Raw genomic sequence first — 17,048 nt, forward strand, 5'->3', positions numbered from 1 at the left:
GTAAACAAATGTAAAGAAAACACACATACCTCTTAGAGAGCTGACATCTTTGCAGATAGGTAGGGTTGATTATTTTCTAGATTAATTGCTCACATTTTCATTCTATGTGAGTTTATTTTGTGTCTATTTAGTTTTTACCGTCATTGAGATTTGTACGTTAATTGATCAGGTCCACGCGCGTTGCATGTTATTCAACATACAACAGTTCTGGCTAGCATTGGACTGTGGAATATTTCAAATTAAAGTCATCTATGTTTTAAATTCTATGATATGCTTTGCATGTGTTTGCTGGGCCCTGTCAGACACATCGGGGCCCCAGGTGGTCGATCCTGATAGGTCAAGCTTTTTCAATTTATCCAACATTTATTCTCATAATCTATAATTAAAACCGAACACAACCAAATACATACTTTGCAATGCTGATCTAGTGGGACTTCTCTATATTGTAAACATGGCTCTGTATACAAGCCATTAAAAAAAATAACATTCATAGAAATCATGGAACTCATTCATGGAAGAATCTTTATCAGTATAATTGTGTTTGAAAATTTCCATTGTGTCTGAATACAAAAGAGGGTCATCAGAAAATATAATAAAAATAAAAGTTTGGAGATCCCTCAACAGATTTATTTAAAGTAAAATGGCAGCAAATAGCAAAACAAATATGGTTTGACTACCACTGCCACTGTTTGGTTACATTAAAAAATTAAATTTGTACTTTTTTTTTTATTTGAATTACAAGTCTTTTCAGTCAGCTTCTTATGAAACTGCAGCTATATTATTTCCAGACTAATCTAACAGTGAAATCGGAAACAGTAGGTTAACTTTTCTTTAGCTGAAATCGGTCTCTGCTTACTGAAATTAGAATAACTTCCCCCAGTGGCCAAAGTGGTAAGTGTTGTTCAGTGTATGGGCACATATTCCCAAGCTGAGTAAAATGTCCACAGAGGGGTGCCAAAATCAATATTTGAAGATAATTAACCATAATCATCAAAGGAGTACAAATGTAATGTTAGAGGGAGAAATGCAACCTCTGAATTAAGCTCATCACTAATTATGCAAACACGATTACTTCCTTATTTCAACACGGGATCTGAGCACTTTTGTGTTTGAGACACAGGGGAAGCTAAACAAACTGGATACAATGCAAAACTGTCTGATAGGAGACGGCGCTTGCTGGTGAGTCGGCATAATGTTCATAATGCCGATATTAGGGTACCGGAACACTCAGAAATAACATGCCGACTTCCCATGTGATCATGTTGAATATTTCGGTGAAGTCCATAAAAAAACTTTTACATTGGGTGAAACTGCACATTTTACCTCACAAACACACAAACACACACACACACACACACACACACACACACACACACACACACACACACACACACACACACTTGTTGTGTTTCCATGTTTTATGGGGACTTTCCATAGACATAATGGTTTTTATACTGTACAAACTTTATATTCTATCCCCTAAACCCAACACTACCCCTAAACCTAACCCTCATAGAAAACATTCTGCATTTTTACATTTTCAAAAAACATAATTTTGTATGATTTATAAGCTGTTTTCCTCATGGGGACCGACAAAATGTCCCCACAAGGTCAAAAATTTCGGGTTTTACTATCCTTATGGGGACATTTGGTACCCACAAAGTGATAAATACACGCTCACACACACACACACACACACACACACACACACACACACACACACACACACATATATACACTATATAAAGTTTTCTGCCATAAAGTCCCAGTGAACCCATGTCAGTTTCTACATGAATTAGGATCTGAGTTTCAAAAACTGCTCACACTTTGGTAAGATGACACAAAGAAGAGGGTGATGACTTGAGATGCAGATGGTTTCCACATTTAGTAAAGGAGGTGAGAAGCTGTGATCATTCACAGAAAGACTCTTACATGTGTTTCTTCAACATGGAGTGGGTGTAGGTGGGAGCGTGTATGTGCATCTGGGTTTAATTTTAATTAAATCGTGCCTCCAGAGCACAGCATTTAATAACATTGAATTTGATATATCTTAAGACATTGCTCTAGGCAAAACTTTCCAGCACAACTGCACACATGCATACATTCAGCATTAAAACCTTTTATTCCTGTATGACATGGATTCCTTCTTCCGCAGACCCTAATAATTGTCCATATAAAGACATTTATTAAATCTCATTGGAAAAATTACATCATATTTCAACACAGTAAATACTTAATCTACTTCAACTGGAAAGTGAAATGTTTAATCATTATATGGTGTTACACTCAGTCCTCAGCAAACACAATTCCAAATGTAGAATGTGAATGAAAGAATGGCTGTAGAATAAGAACTGACAAGATATCAGAGTAATCCACAGTTCTAGATTGCAATTTTTTTTTCTTATATCTTTGAAGAGTGAAAACATTAATTGAAATCCAGTTTTTCAAATCCAGGTCATGAATCAAATAATACAAAGCATAACCTTCCGTCTCTATTTATGAATGAAAATGTATAAGCAGTGCATCAGTTTTGCTATGTATCAAGTACAATGGTTGATTCCATCATTCCTAGGTGGTATGGTAAACTCATTGACTCACATGTTCTAGCTTGGGTCCACCACAAAGACAGACTCAGATTCCCAGCATCCTCCCGACAGGAGTTGATTGAGTTGTCTGTGGTATCCCCTGGATCTTTCTCTTGATTCTGCAGGTGGAAGACTTTGGGGAGCGAAGCTAGTGCCAGTGCTGAGGCAGACGATGGGCCAATGAGGCGCAGACGCAAAGCCTTGGCTGAGCGATGGAGGTCTCCAATGAAACAGTAGCAGAAGGGGTTTAGAGAAGAGTTGGTGAGGCCCAGCCACTGTGCAAAGGGCCTGGCCTGCAGTAGCCAGTCCGGTGGATGGCGTAGCTTACGGTCCAGCCACATATCAGCCACATACATGGGCAACCAGGACAGAGCAAAAAGCAGCACCAAAGCTGCGACCATACGAGCGATTTGTCGACGTCCCTGCAGTCTTGTTTTATGAAGTGCCTGTGAGCGGGGATCCAGCTCTGTGAACCAACCCTCGTTGCCAGTGCCCTGAAGCCGGCGACATGTGAAGAAGGCTAGGGTTAAATTAAATGCAACAGGGAGGCAGTAGAGGGCACTGAAGAGCAGGACATTGTATGCTTGACGCAAGCATGGTTGAGGCCACACTTCTCCACATACGGGCAGTACGATGGCAAGCCCTTCAATCAAAGCTACTTCATCACGGCGGGTTACTATGGCGACTGGCATGCAGATCACTGAGGAGATTAGCCACACAACAGTGACGGAGACAAGGATGCGTCGACGAGTGAAGTAGGCACGGGATTGTAGTGGCGAGTGAACTGCATAGTACCGGCTAATGCTGATGACTGTGATGCTCAGGACGCTGGCAGAAACCGACACGGCTTGCGTGAAGGGCACAGCACGGCACAGAAAGTCCCCGTATATCCATGGCGTATAGATGCGGTGACCCAGGGTGACGGGCATGCACACGCAAACTACCGCCAGGTCACACACCGCCAAGTTTATCAGCAGACAGCGAGTTGCACTTGCACCTGACAGACGCACACTTCCATTTTGACCCAACAGGATTTTAAGGGACATGACATTTCCAAAGAAACCCACAAGGAAGGAAACAGAGTAAAGGACAGTCAAGATAATGGTGCCAGGCTCTCGGATGGTCAGGAACAGCTGCCATTCTAAAACTGCATTATCCTGAAAGAAGAAGGTGCTGTTGAAGAGGCTGGCTGGACCATACCTAGTCCGGTTTTGAGGCTCACGTTGAACGTCCAATGAACTGAAGAGCTGGGTTGGCAGCTGATCTGGGGTCAGGTTCATAGTGGTATTCCAGGGACAGTGGGTGGATTTGAGGAATAAACTATGAGACCATGACAGAATAGGCTGTCAGGTTCAAGAGCATTAAATTGCTGAACAGGTCCCAGCAGATCATAAAAACAATTCTTTAACACTCTCTCTATTTTTCCATTATCTGTATTTTGCACGTGAAAGCTTGAAGACCATGAAATAATACAGAAGATCTCAAATCCATCGATAGTGCCTTTTTTCTTTGTTTTTTTCCCTTTTGTTCAAAGACAATGCATCTGTTCTGCACATAATATGAAGCACATAATTCACATTTACCTCCTCAGAAAAAATGGATGACAACAAAAGCAAAGGAGCCCATCTTCTTTGTCTTTAATTTCTCACCTTAAGCACATCTGTACCTTTTGTGACCTGACAGAAAAAAAGAGACATATATAAACGCACACACACACACACACACACACACATATATATATATATATGCAGATACAGTTCACATCTAAATGCATATCCTGACTTGTGATCCCAGAAATAAGAATAGAAAAAGCTTTCCACATCCTTTCACTTATTCCTATATTTAGAGTCACACTACAATGCACATTAATTTGTGTATAAAGCAGAGATTCTCACATAGAGCTCAAATTAAAGCACTAACAGTAGTTTATAAATAAAACAAGAGGTTATTATTTTGTTTCTACATCAACAGATTGGATTATGTTCACCTGCTAAATCATAGTCAAGTTTGCATGATTGAATTGCATTCAAAATGTTTCATTACACCCATCAGAAACTCTTATACAGTTTAATAGTTACAATGCTCATTTAATCTGTAATCATGAAAATTAGTTATTTTCATTTTTTCTTTTATTTAAAAGATGTATGCATATGCAAATCTCTTTTTAATTTCTGATTTATTTCAAATTCAAACCAGAAATGTGATTCATTAGCAGCCAATTAAATCAGAAAACAAGTGAATTACTGTTAATGTTATTACAAGGTGTTTAATGAAAGATACGTGTACAATACTTAGCAATCGACAAAACATAGTTAATTTGACACTAAACTGAATATGAATTGGTTTTACTTGCCTTACTCAAATAGTCATATAATTCCAATAGGTCCAAAGTTCAAATATGTCTTCCTGATGAAATATTTCTCACAAAATATTATTTGTTCCAAGACCATTAAATCCAGCTCGGCTATGCGTCTGTTATCTGTTCAAGATACCAAACGGTATCCTGGTACAGGAGAAGAATTATCAGTTGAGCTTCCAGCTTCATCTGTGTGTGCGATCGGTGCGCACAGGCGCCCTCTAGCGAATGTATGGTTACACTGATACAGCCACCGGTCTTCAGCTGTGCTTTTCTCTTGAGTAACCTGCCTGCTGCCCAATGTTAGCAACTCGCTGTGGCGGCACACTCTACAAGGAGAATGGCCAGATGCTTGAGTTACCTGAATCACTTAAATATAAAAAAAAAAGAAGAAAATGGTCGAAATATAAATTGAATTTAAGAATGATATAGAAACAGCAGTGAAGATCCTTTTCACAAAGCCCATCCCCCGTTTAACTGTGTTATGTCAAAAATAGTGATATTATTTAAATGCCAAATGCCTTAAAAAGGGCTTCGTTTTCTTTATTCAAAATATATTTTTCTTTTGATTTTTTTGTGGTGAAATATGACCCCTGTTCTGTGAGATTCACCCTTATGTGATTCATAAGGTGATGTTTGGAATAAATCCAATAAACAAAAGCATCACCGAGAAGAAAGTGCTCCAGCTCTGTTCATCTGTTATTGAAAGTGATCATCCCAATGCCCTCCTCCCTTTAAAGGACAGATCTTTTGATGTGGCCAAAAATTCCACGGGCACAATTTAAAAACTACTAGGTTGACAACTGAATCACATAGTCTAGTCATTTCTATGGTTAACAAATTGCTCAAATATAAGATTTTCTAGAGATTGTTAAAATCTCTTGACGTGGTTCCACTTATTTGATTCAATATTCTAAAAGCAGTGGCGGATTTAGCCATGGGCGACAGGGGCAGTTGCCGAGGCGGCGGCAAAATATTTATTCAGGCAGCAGTGAAGCAGCTTTGTCTCGTTGGTAATGATTCGTCCTCCCGAGGTCGCATTTGTCGGCTGCATACGTCATCGAGGCTGTCTCGTTTAATTATTTTTTTTATCTATTGTCAATCCTTTTATGTATATGCACTTACATTTATACAAGTGTTAACATTTTTTGCATTCACAACTAAAAATAAATAAATAAAAATTGAACGAGACAGCCTCGATGACGTATGCAGCCGACATACAAGACCTGCGGAGGAGGCATCCTTCTAAACGAGCCACAGCTATGTCAGAGAGGCTGAACTTCAGAAATGTTACAGGTTGTACCACTGCCACTTAATGCTCAACACAGGTCAGACACTGAAACAAAGCTGGTCCTGTGATGGGAAATCCTATTAAAAATAGCTGAAACATCTTGGAGACTTGGAATTGTATTGACAGCATAGATAATAATGCAATCACATAGTCTGTATAAGCAAGCACTGACAATAACGAATAAAACATCTAAATGTTAACTACTAATCATTATTGCAATATAGTTAAAAAATTATAATCTTTTGACATTTGGAAAATGTCTGTTTATAAGCAAAGATTGGCTTATTGTATAAGATTGTTCACAATCTAGCACCACAACCTCCTCTTTGTAACCCAGTTTGTAACAACACTGTGCCGGCTCAAGATTAACAAGAGCTTCCACTAGAGGGGACTGTTATGTTAAATTTCGGTTGACAACATTTGGGCAAAACTGTTTTTCAGGTAAGGCAGCTGGGATGGGTATCCTTTACCAATGAGTATCAGAGAGTGCAGTAGTTTTACACATTTTAAATATAGTTTGAAAACATGGCTGAAGGATACTCAGCTCTGTGGTTATTGAGCAAAGAGACACTAAATGTGGCCAGGGGCTAAAATTTCATCAAAATGTTGGGGGGCAATAAACATAACAATTCTCAAGAGCAATTTTTGAAGGGGACACCAATAATACAGGCAAAATTGTACTTGACCAAAGCACTGTGCGGCAAGGGAGGGGGGACTCAAAATGTTTAAAACTTTTTTTTGTTGTTGCCCCGTTTGCATTTGTATTATTTTATTTCTTAAACAATTATTTTAAGAATATATATCATTATATTATTTACAAAACACATATTTTAATGATATTTTATGGGGGGGGACAACCCTCAGATGGGGGGGGTCCTGACCCCCCCGACCCCTATGAATGTGGCTAACATTGGTGTCTGTTTGGAAATTTCTTGTATTGATGAAGTTTGTTTTTTAAATGGTGTTGGGAGTGCTTACACATGCTTCCTTGGGAACTAGTATTGTTTTTCCATTGTTTTCCCCAGGGACTGCAGGTGAAAATGAGCTTTTAGCTATATCTGGTACAATATATTTATCGTGCATTGTCCCTGCCAAATAAATACAAATAAAGATAATTTAGGCTTGGAAAAGTAAAGCCACTTAAATTGCGACCACGACCAGTCCACAAAAGATTAGGATGTTATGTCTTACACACATTTTCAGTGTTTAATTCTACACCATTGCCAAATTAGATTTGGGTAGTTGGCATGAAATACTTTCTTTGATTGGGAATTTGACTTGTAATGCGGTGTGTCATGTTACTCAGTTTAAACTATTTTATTTTATAATTATTATGTATGTCATTGTTATGAGCTCATATTAAGAGACAACATTAAATAATTGTACTTTAATTGTAAAATTCATACAGTCTGTCACACATAAGGAATATTTGAAGTATAAATCCTAGTGCTGTTTTGACAATGACAATGTCAATTGACTTGATTTGAGATAAAGAAACCATCCAGCACAAAACAATAAAGCTATACAAGCTGTGCTGAAGTACTGAAACATCTTGCTGTAGCAAATATAATATACTGTAAAAAGCAAATATGATTAACACTACCACAATACTTATTATGTTTTGTATGAAAGGTTGGGACGTCCCACTGCCAGGTAATATTGTGTTCAAATACAACGCGAAGCAAGCGTTTCGCGCAGCACAATTACATACAAAGTCAATGCAAAGATGTGAATGATGCGATTCGAACACACAAAATCGCTTAATTCGCGTATTCGCGGCAGTTAACATTTTTCAATTCGAGCGAGAAATTTGCATGATGCATTGTCGCGAAAGCCTATCAGCATTGAGATTGTCTGGATGTCACTGACGCAGTGGCAGAAAAAATCTAGAAAAATGTATGAAAAAATTGTTGTAGCGGTGTGTGGGCACCCGGAATTGTATGACACAACGTCATACATGTACAGAGACCGGACGAAAAAAGACATTGCTTGGATGAAAGTGAGCGAAGTTGGACTACCTGGTAAGTTCTGAAAATATGTGCATATACTTGATTCTAGCTACTGGTTGTACTTTACTATGAACCAAGTCGTAGAAGCCCCTCCTCCTGTCCTTTTCTGGAAGAGAAGGGGGAATACTCATGGGTTCGCGATACTCGCAGAAATGCGAGTTTAAACACAAATTTATAATCCACCGGTCAAACTCGTGCAAGCAATGCGAGGCAAAAATGTTCTTTGCGTTGTATGTGAACGCACCATATATCACTCAAAAGATCAGACACTGAATTAGCAGGAAATGGCGAGCAACCCCCAGTGGCCAAAATAGGAAGTGTTGTTCAGGAGAAATGTCCACAGGGTGGCACCAAAAGTGAGTTGTTTTTAGGTGTAAATGTTGTCATACAGTAAACTGAAATGCATAGATTTAAAAAAAAAAAAAAACATATGCCTTAAGCCTAACCATCTGTGGCGTAAAAATCTCCTCTAAGGAAAAATGCAACCTCTGAATCGTGCTCACCATTGTTTAAATGAATGCAATTACTTTTTGGTTTCATGGGAGCAGGACAACGTTCCAGTTCAAATTTTTATGTCAAATAGCGCTTTTCACAACAGACATAGTTTCAAAGGAGATTTACATTAAATTATGCTATAACAGAAAAAAGATGTAATGTCTTAGAGTCATCATTGTGCTTTATGATAAAAATGGGATTGTATATTGTGCCTAAATAAGAAAATAATATTTGTATGTATACACCCAGTTTGGCAAGGAACAAAAACACTCCATTAGATTTGGATAATGGAAGAATAGGAAAGAAAAAAAAAACCTTTGGAGAAACAAGGCTTACTTTGACGGTACCCTTCTGGCTAAAGAGCATGAATATTATGCCAATATCTGTTATTTATGTGTAGTACAATCATGGTTTAAATAAGTACACTAGGGGCCTATGTTTATACAAATTATTTTGTATTAACTGTAAGATTAATGTGTAAGTCTTTGAAGTCCATCTTGAATTAACAGCAGAAGTGCACATAGATGCATTGTCATTTGTTATTGTCTATGTATTCCATTTCAAGAGAGTATAGTCCATCCTTTGTCCAAGAAGATACAAGTAACAGTCAGTGAGGAGCATTGCAGTCAGCTGCCCTTACCTTGCTAACTTCATTCCGTCTCATGGACTTGGATGTGTTATTGCTTGCATTGCGCAGGTGCCAACTACTGGCAAAACCATTCAATGGGTTTAAATGGAGGGCCTAAGCCCTTGGTCACTGTACCTGCTATAAAGCCCACCGTCGCTCGTGCAATAAGGATGTCATTTTGTGGAACTATTCTGTGTTTTTTTTTCCCCCCAAAAGCATATATAAATCTTGTCTTTTTAAAAAAGAATAACTTTTTTTTAGAATTAATTGGTAGAAAGAATTATTGTTGACTGAACCGGTTGCCTCAAAAGGTTGTCAGCTGTTTGACTGTAATAACAAATGATAAATGCTTTAGCTGATTTTTGCAGTGTAACAACTCTACAGCAATAATCTACAAAATCTCCTAAATTTACACAAAGAAAATGGTAACATTACAATGAACACATAAGGTAAGCTTAAAGCTATGAGAATAATGTGGTTAAATCTCAATATACAGTGCATCCGGAAAGTATTCACAGTGCTTCAATTTTTCCACATTTTGGTATGTTACAGCCTTATTCCAAAAATGATTAAATTCATTATATTCCTCAAAATTCTTTGCAAATGTATTAAAAATAAAAAAAAACGTAAAACAATCACATGTACATTAGTATTCACAGACTTTGCTCAATACTTTGTTGAAGCACCTTTGGCACCAATTACAGCCTCAAGTCTTTTTGAGTATGATGCTACAAGCTTGGCACACCTATTTTTGGGCAGTTTCTCCCATTCTTCTCTGCAGGACGTCTCAAGCTCCATCAGGCTGGATGGGGAGCGTCGGTGCACAGCCATTTTCAGATCTCTCCAGAGTGGTTCAATCGGGTTCAAGTCTGGGCTCTGGCTGGGCCACTCAAGGACATTCACAGAGTTGTCTTGTAGCCACTCCTTTGTTATCTTGGCTGTGTGCTTAAGGTCCTTGTCCTGTTGTAAGATGAACCTTCGCCCCAGTCTGAGGTCCAGAACGCTCTGGAGCAGGTTTTCATCAAGGATGTCTCTGTACATTGCTGCATTCATCTTTCCCTCAATCCTGACTAGTCTCCCAGTTCCTGCCGATGAAAAACATCCCCAAAGCATGATGCTGCCACCACCATGCTTCACTGTAGGGATGGTATTGGCCAGGTGATGAGGTTTCCTCCAGACATGACGCTTGCCATTCAGGCCAAAGAGATCAATCTTTGTTTCATCAGACCAGAGAATTTTGTTTCTCATGGTCTGAGAGTCCTTCAGGTGCCTTTTGGCAAACTCCAGGCGGCTGGCATGTGCCTTTTACTGAGGAGTGGCTTCCGTCTGGCCACTCTACTGTAGAAGCCTGATTGGTGGAGTGCTGCAGAGATGGTTGTTCTTCTGGAAGTTTCTCTTCTCTCCACAAAGAAATGCTGGAGCTCTGTCAGAGTAACCATCGAGTTCTTGGTCACCTCCCTGACTAAGGCCCTTCTCCCGATCGCTCACTTTGGCCGGGCGGCCAGCAATAGGAAGAGTCCCGGTGGTTCCAAACTTCTTCCATTTATGGATGATGGAGGCCACTGTGCTCATTGGGACCTTCAATGCTGCAGACATTTTTCTGTACCCTTCCCCAGATCTGTGCCTCGATTACAACCCTTTCTCGGAGGTCTACAAACAATTCCTTGGACTTCATGGCTTGGTTTGTGCTCTGACATGCACTGTTAACTGTGGGACCTTATATAGACAGGTGTGTGCCTTTCCAAATCATGTCCAATCAACTGAATTTACCACAGGTGGACTCCAATCAAGTTGTAGAAACATCTCAAGGATGATAAGTGGAAACAGGATGCTCCTGAGCTAAATTTTGAGTGTCATGGCAAAGGCTGTGAATAATTAAGTACATGTGATTTATTTATTTTTTTTAAATACATTTGCAAAGATTTCAAACAAACTTCTTTCATGTTGTCATTACGGGGTATTGTTTGTAGAATTTTGAGGAAAATAATGAATATAATCCATTTTGGAATAAGGCTGTAACATAACAAAATGTGGAAAAAGTGAAGCGCTGTGAATACTTTCCGGATGTACTGTAACTCTTCTAAACTGCTTGTTTGACCGAACTTCACTAACAGCTTTCCGTTCCATCATACATTTGGGTTGCATTCACTAGCAACATGTTGAGTTACCGTGTGATCATGTTGTTATACTAGCAACATGAAGATCCTCCTCGCACAGTTTGTTATAATATAGTCAATGGCTTAAAAGCTAAGTATAGGAACCACATACAAGTTTAAACTACTTTTTTTTTGGTTTTAAACGAGGGGGGTCCTTCAAGAACTTGGCATATATTCATTGCTTATTTCTTGCCATTTAAACATTCAAATTCCAGGGCTAACCTGGAATTTGCAACAATAATGCAATTAGTAATGTGTATGCCTCGATAAAGTGCTTTTCTTTATCTGTTTTCAGGCACTGATGCTCAACACCCTGCACAGGATAAGTTCATTTTAATACATTATTAAATCACTGAATCCAGGCTCAGAAAATCAGTTTTCTGACATGTACAACATCTTGATCACAAATGTAAAAAACAAAACAAACAACAACAAAAAAACATGGGAAATTCATAAGAATTGTTATCAAAACATCATTTATGACAAATCATTCTTATTCATATTTAAAAAGGAGTAAGCTCAACAAGATTAAGCTACAAAATAAAAATGTGTACATTTACAGAAAGAAAGGTTACCGTATGAAAATGTTTAAAAAGGCAGAAAATAATTTATCCTTATATTCCCTTCAGTCATGCAACTGCATTATACGGTACAGAATTACACACCGAACATTTGGATTGTCTCTATTTGATGGTTAGTGGTTTTACATGTGTAAATACTATAAAAGACTCATGTATTTTAGAGTAGTTTTACATTGTGTCTGCAGAGTGGGAAGGTGCATGTTTTTACTCACTTAAATGATGGGTTCACAAAAAAAAGATTTTGTCATAATTTATTCACTTTTATTGTATGGAAAAAGGATGCAATAAAAGTGAATGGTAAAAATGTTTGTGTTCTTCAAAAGCATGAGTATTGGACCAGTTTAGAGCAAAACCCCTAACTTTTGGGTGAAATATCCCTTTAAATATTTAGCATTTAAGTGTGTGAAACAGATCTTTGTATGTTGCATTTTGTGTTTCTGTGAAACACGTATTGTAGCTTTTGTGCATGAGTGTTTTTCTAGGATTGTAACTTAGGTTGTCTTACACTACATGGTCAAAGCATGTTTGTATTAAAATTTTAAGGGTTAGGGATCCTGTTGGCATTCAAACACAGCATTCACTGTTGTTACACAACAAGATAGTTCAAACAACCTCAGTCAACTGAGGGTGTCACAAAAGATTTCCCAAAGATCTTAAAGGAGTTTCCCATTTAAAATGACATTGCTACCTGCTAATGTAATTTATGATGACGTTCATAATACTGTAATACAAAAAAAATCCATAAACACCTACGTTAAAGAATCAAGGTGTGATGTTTTGATAACGGTATTAGATACCACATCTTATGAATTTTAACAATAGCTGTTTTTTTTTTGCCGCTTGACAGGTGTTACGACAACGTCTAAACACTGTTATGTCAGCCTTATGACACTGGATGCAAGTAAATAAAACCAACAATACTGCACTTGGTAAAGACAGCTAGGTTATCTTACAGTACATCCACGTAAGTCTTACTGTGTGACTGCATGATGAGGAGGAACTTCCTTCAAATTTAGTTTTTCCTGCATGTTTGTCTTTTTTGCACTTCCTCACATTGGAAAGAGCATCTCGAGGCAAACTTTACAAGTCCTGTTAATGCGACACGTCCAGTGTACAGATCTTGATAGCATAACATCAGTCCATATTTGAGATTCATAAACACCATATAGAAGTGTTTCCCCAAAAGTAAAAACAGAAATGAGAACAAGGCTGACTGTGGTGAGAATCAAGTCTGACTCTCAATTCATCAAAAAGTCCATGCCTTTAAAAGGAATAATCACCCGTTAAAAAATTTGAAGACTGAACAACATGTCTGAACAGCACATAAGAAAGATTTACATATGGGGAGGCATTTTTCTTTTTGTCCAAGTATCCCTTTTTCTTCTTTATCCTCTCCGAGTGAATTTTCCTCCGTTAGAAATATTCACATTTAAAGTGTGCACATACACAAGCACCCACGAGTGTATTCACAATTCAAGTGATGTCTACAAAACATGTATTATTATTTAAATCACAGAGTTTTTACAGGTAATATTTACAGCAGCTCTAAGCCACGGCAAACATCGCACTGCACTGTTACACAGACGTATTGGTTAGTGCACCGTGTTTGTAGTGTTGATCTTTTTTTTTTTTTTTAAGTACAAAAACACTATTTACAAAGAGCAGAGCATGTGAGTTGTGCCATTTTAAAACACACTAAAGCACAAGACAAACGCACCATAAACTATCACACACCATAAGTGCGTTGTGCAATTGTTTCCCTTCTAGAGTAAGATACAGAATGTGCATAATGGCTCAAAGGCTTAATAGCTGTAAATTCACACTGTGGTATAGGTTACACTGTAGAGTACAAAAAGTGGCCTTTTGTGACAAGCGTGCGATTTGGTTAAAGATGCACTCTTATGTTTAAGGTCAATTGAAATTGAGTGACTTAGATTCAGCATTATGCATGAGTTAAATTCCAATCTGGTCTTACAGAATTATTTGACTATACCTATAGATTTATGCAAACTGATTTTGACGTGGCTCTTTGTATGTAACACAGCAGTTTTCTAGTGAAATGAACACCAGAGGCACTACAACAATTACTTTTTTTTCCATTTACACAAATCGTGAAGAAAGCATTTACTTTTCGCCCTGTTTCTCCCAAAATTCTGTCTTATGACATCAAAACACTTAACACTATAGCGCATAACATGAAAAACGATACATATTAACGCTTGTTGCATTAGCATTTAACTTAGTGTAACATTTGTGATGCCAAGGACCAGGGTATGAGTCCTGATGAACATGCGAGTCGACTTGAGCCGAAAGTGTCATATAAGCACCACAAAATGATTTGGTTGCATCAGTTATCGTGTTTTTCAACTAGCCTTTCCTTTTATGATAGTATTGGTTCAGTTTAGGTTTAAGGTTGAGGGTAGGGACTAAGGCGGTCAATTTTGTTGATTTAAAACACGAAAGAGCATTAACCTTAAAACCCTCATCTGTTTTTGGAAAGCCTTACTTTTAGCGTCACACAATGGACATTTCAGCTTGGAAATGCCACAGTACATTTAATGAACCACGTAATACCATTTTGCAAAAATATTGCCAAAGTCACAAAGTTATCTTGAGATCAGGCTGAAGTCCTCCGTAACTGATGCCATTGTAGAAGTGTGCTATTCGCAGTCGGGCAAGATTCAACTAGTGAAAGCATCCAATTACTGCGAATTATTGTGTAAAAGAGAGTAAAATTCGGTTGGTCATGTGATCTCAACATGGCAGCACTCACGAACGTGCGCCCAGCACCATATGTAGAATCTATCAGCTTTTTTACTAAGACTGATATAACTGATATGAAAAAAGAAATCCCTAAGTGCACCTTTAATCCATAAAAATGTGTAAACTAGTTAATATCTCCTTAAACATTAAATAGCAGTGATGAATGGAATTGTGTCTGTCCATAATGCTGCCATATTGCCAGGAACTGCAGAGAAAGCACAAAAGCTGCATCTTTAAAGCCCTTTTAAACTACATAAATCAACACTGTAATTTTGAAAAACACTTACAAATATAATTCCAAAAATATAAAAATCAAATGTCATAGTCACATTTCTTGCATGGTTAAAATGAGAGTGGTATAACCCATTATCCTGCTGTGTTAATGTGGACCTGCAGTCCTTGGCAATATGGCTGCCCTGAAAAGAATCTCCGTAAGGGTAGTACAATATGGGAGTGCTTTAGATTTTAAGGAACTGTACAGACAACTGAGAGGAGTCCTCCAGAAGAGGGCAGTGTAGTTGCTGTGATGCATTGTGTGAGACTGGGGAAATAAAAATATCTAAGTGTGCACAGATGCTTAAACCAGACCACAGAGGACTGGACGGCTGATTCCAATTTGTTACATGTTAAATATTTTTGGGTGAACTATCCCTTTATTGCAGCGCTACTCAACACGCATGCGGTCCTCGAGCAATCTTTTGCGGTCCGCGTTATGAAATCATCATTAGAAATATATTTATCAGCAGCCATTTCATGAGGATTTACGATTGTTCTCTACATTGCTGAATCACGCAAGAGAGGGAATTCGACTGCAAGAGGTTGCAACAATTAAATAAATAAAACCAACAAACAATATCTGAGCATGGCTGATGTTATGAGAGCGGCGGTCGGTCTTCGCGCGCGTGCGTTCATACACAGTATTAATGCGCTCACGCGTGGTCTGTCAATCAAACGTGCGCTAGAGAATTACTCAACACACTGCAAATCTGTCCAATATCTTGAATAGCTCATCAGAGAGAGATGTACTCTTCATGACAACTGTATTTACAGGAAAAAAGTTTTTCCTGCAATGACAGCGTTGAGACGCCTTCACGCAAATGCTTTTTAGTGATCTACTGTGCATAACATTTAGGGGGTGAACAAATCTTGATGACTTGTCACTGAAGGACTTTTGGTGCTAATTTTGGATATATCTCTCTTGTTTTTGAGCACATCTCTGCTGTATGTGATGTTGAACACTCATGGTGTAGCTGACAATTACAATGGCAGTTACACCCCTTATGTTTAAAATAATTACTAAAAGGGATAGTTCACCCAAAAATGAATATTCTGTCATAAGTTCCTCCCCCTCATGCCATCGCAGATGGGTATGACATTCTTTCTTCTTCTTTTTTCCTGCTGAATGCAAATGAAGATTTTTTTTTTTAATATTATCTCAGTTCTGTTGGTCCGCACAATGCAAGTGTGACATTTTCACTTAGGGGTGTACTCACTTTTGTTGTCAGCGGTTTAGACATTAATGGCTGTGTATTGAGTTATATTGAGGGGACAGCAAATTTACAATGTTATACTGTAACACTGTTGCACTCACTACTTTACATTGCAGCAAAGTGTAATTTCTTCAGTGTTGTCACATGAAAAGATATAATCAAATATTTACAACAATGTGAGGGGTGTACTCACTTTTGTGCGATACTGTATATATATATATATATATATATATATATATATATATATATAGGCCCTTGAGGGTACAGGGATCCTGCTTTGCGGCCCCTGACCTTTCCGTGGTTGAGTAGCTCTGCTTTAGGGTGAACCAACATTGGGGAATTTCTTTAATGACACAATTAATTAATTTCAAAAGTGCTGACTGTTGCGGTAATGGAGACAAACTTCATACTGGTGGACTTGACTGGTTTATAGCAGGTAGATGACTATTGTTTTTTGTATTTGAGGATGGTTAATGGATAGCAGAGTGGGGTCGGTGGATAGCGGAATTTGGTCGGCTATTGGGAGCTGAACGGCTGATTAGGTCTGGTCGCATGTTTGGGTCCAGTCCATTCTGTGATTCTGTTGGCCTGGACTGGTCTGGGTGACTGGTTGCCAGATATTTGGCCCTCATGCTGGAGGTGTACTGCAAATAAGGGTGAAAGAATCAAGAAGACACCATCAGATCATTCTAAA

At 38.3% G+C, this 17,048-nt stretch overlaps 2 protein-coding genes across 2 annotated transcripts in view; both read right to left on the minus strand.

The window, feature by feature from the left end:
• Window positions 1-2,345: 2,345 nt before the first annotated feature.
• LOC127652184 (QRFP-like peptide receptor) lies at window positions 2,346-4,247 on the minus strand. Its single transcript, XM_052138257.1, has one exon. It carries the CDS (start codon window positions 3,863-3,865, stop codon window positions 2,534-2,536), a length of 1,332 nt encoding a protein of 443 aa, XP_051994217.1. The 5' UTR covers window positions 3,866-4,247; the 3' UTR covers window positions 2,346-2,533.
• A 7,488-nt stretch (window positions 4,248-11,735) lies between these two features.
• Window positions 11,736-17,048, minus strand: part of LOC127652183 (protein tweety homolog 3-like) — a 57,008-nt gene continuing 51,695 nt past the window's right edge. Inside the window, exon 15 of the mRNA XM_052138256.1 lies at window positions 11,736-16,998. Within this exon, the coding sequence (XP_051994216.1) occupies window positions 16,825-16,998 (174 nt within the window). The 3' untranslated portion in view covers window positions 11,736-16,824. The remainder of the gene's footprint in view (window positions 16,999-17,048) is intronic.

Source organism: Xyrauchen texanus, chromosome 11, assembly GCF_025860055.1.
Source record: "Xyrauchen texanus isolate HMW12.3.18 chromosome 11, RBS_HiC_50CHRs, whole genome shotgun sequence".
Classification (NCBI taxonomy): Eukaryota; Metazoa; Chordata; class Actinopteri; order Cypriniformes; family Catostomidae; genus Xyrauchen; species Xyrauchen texanus.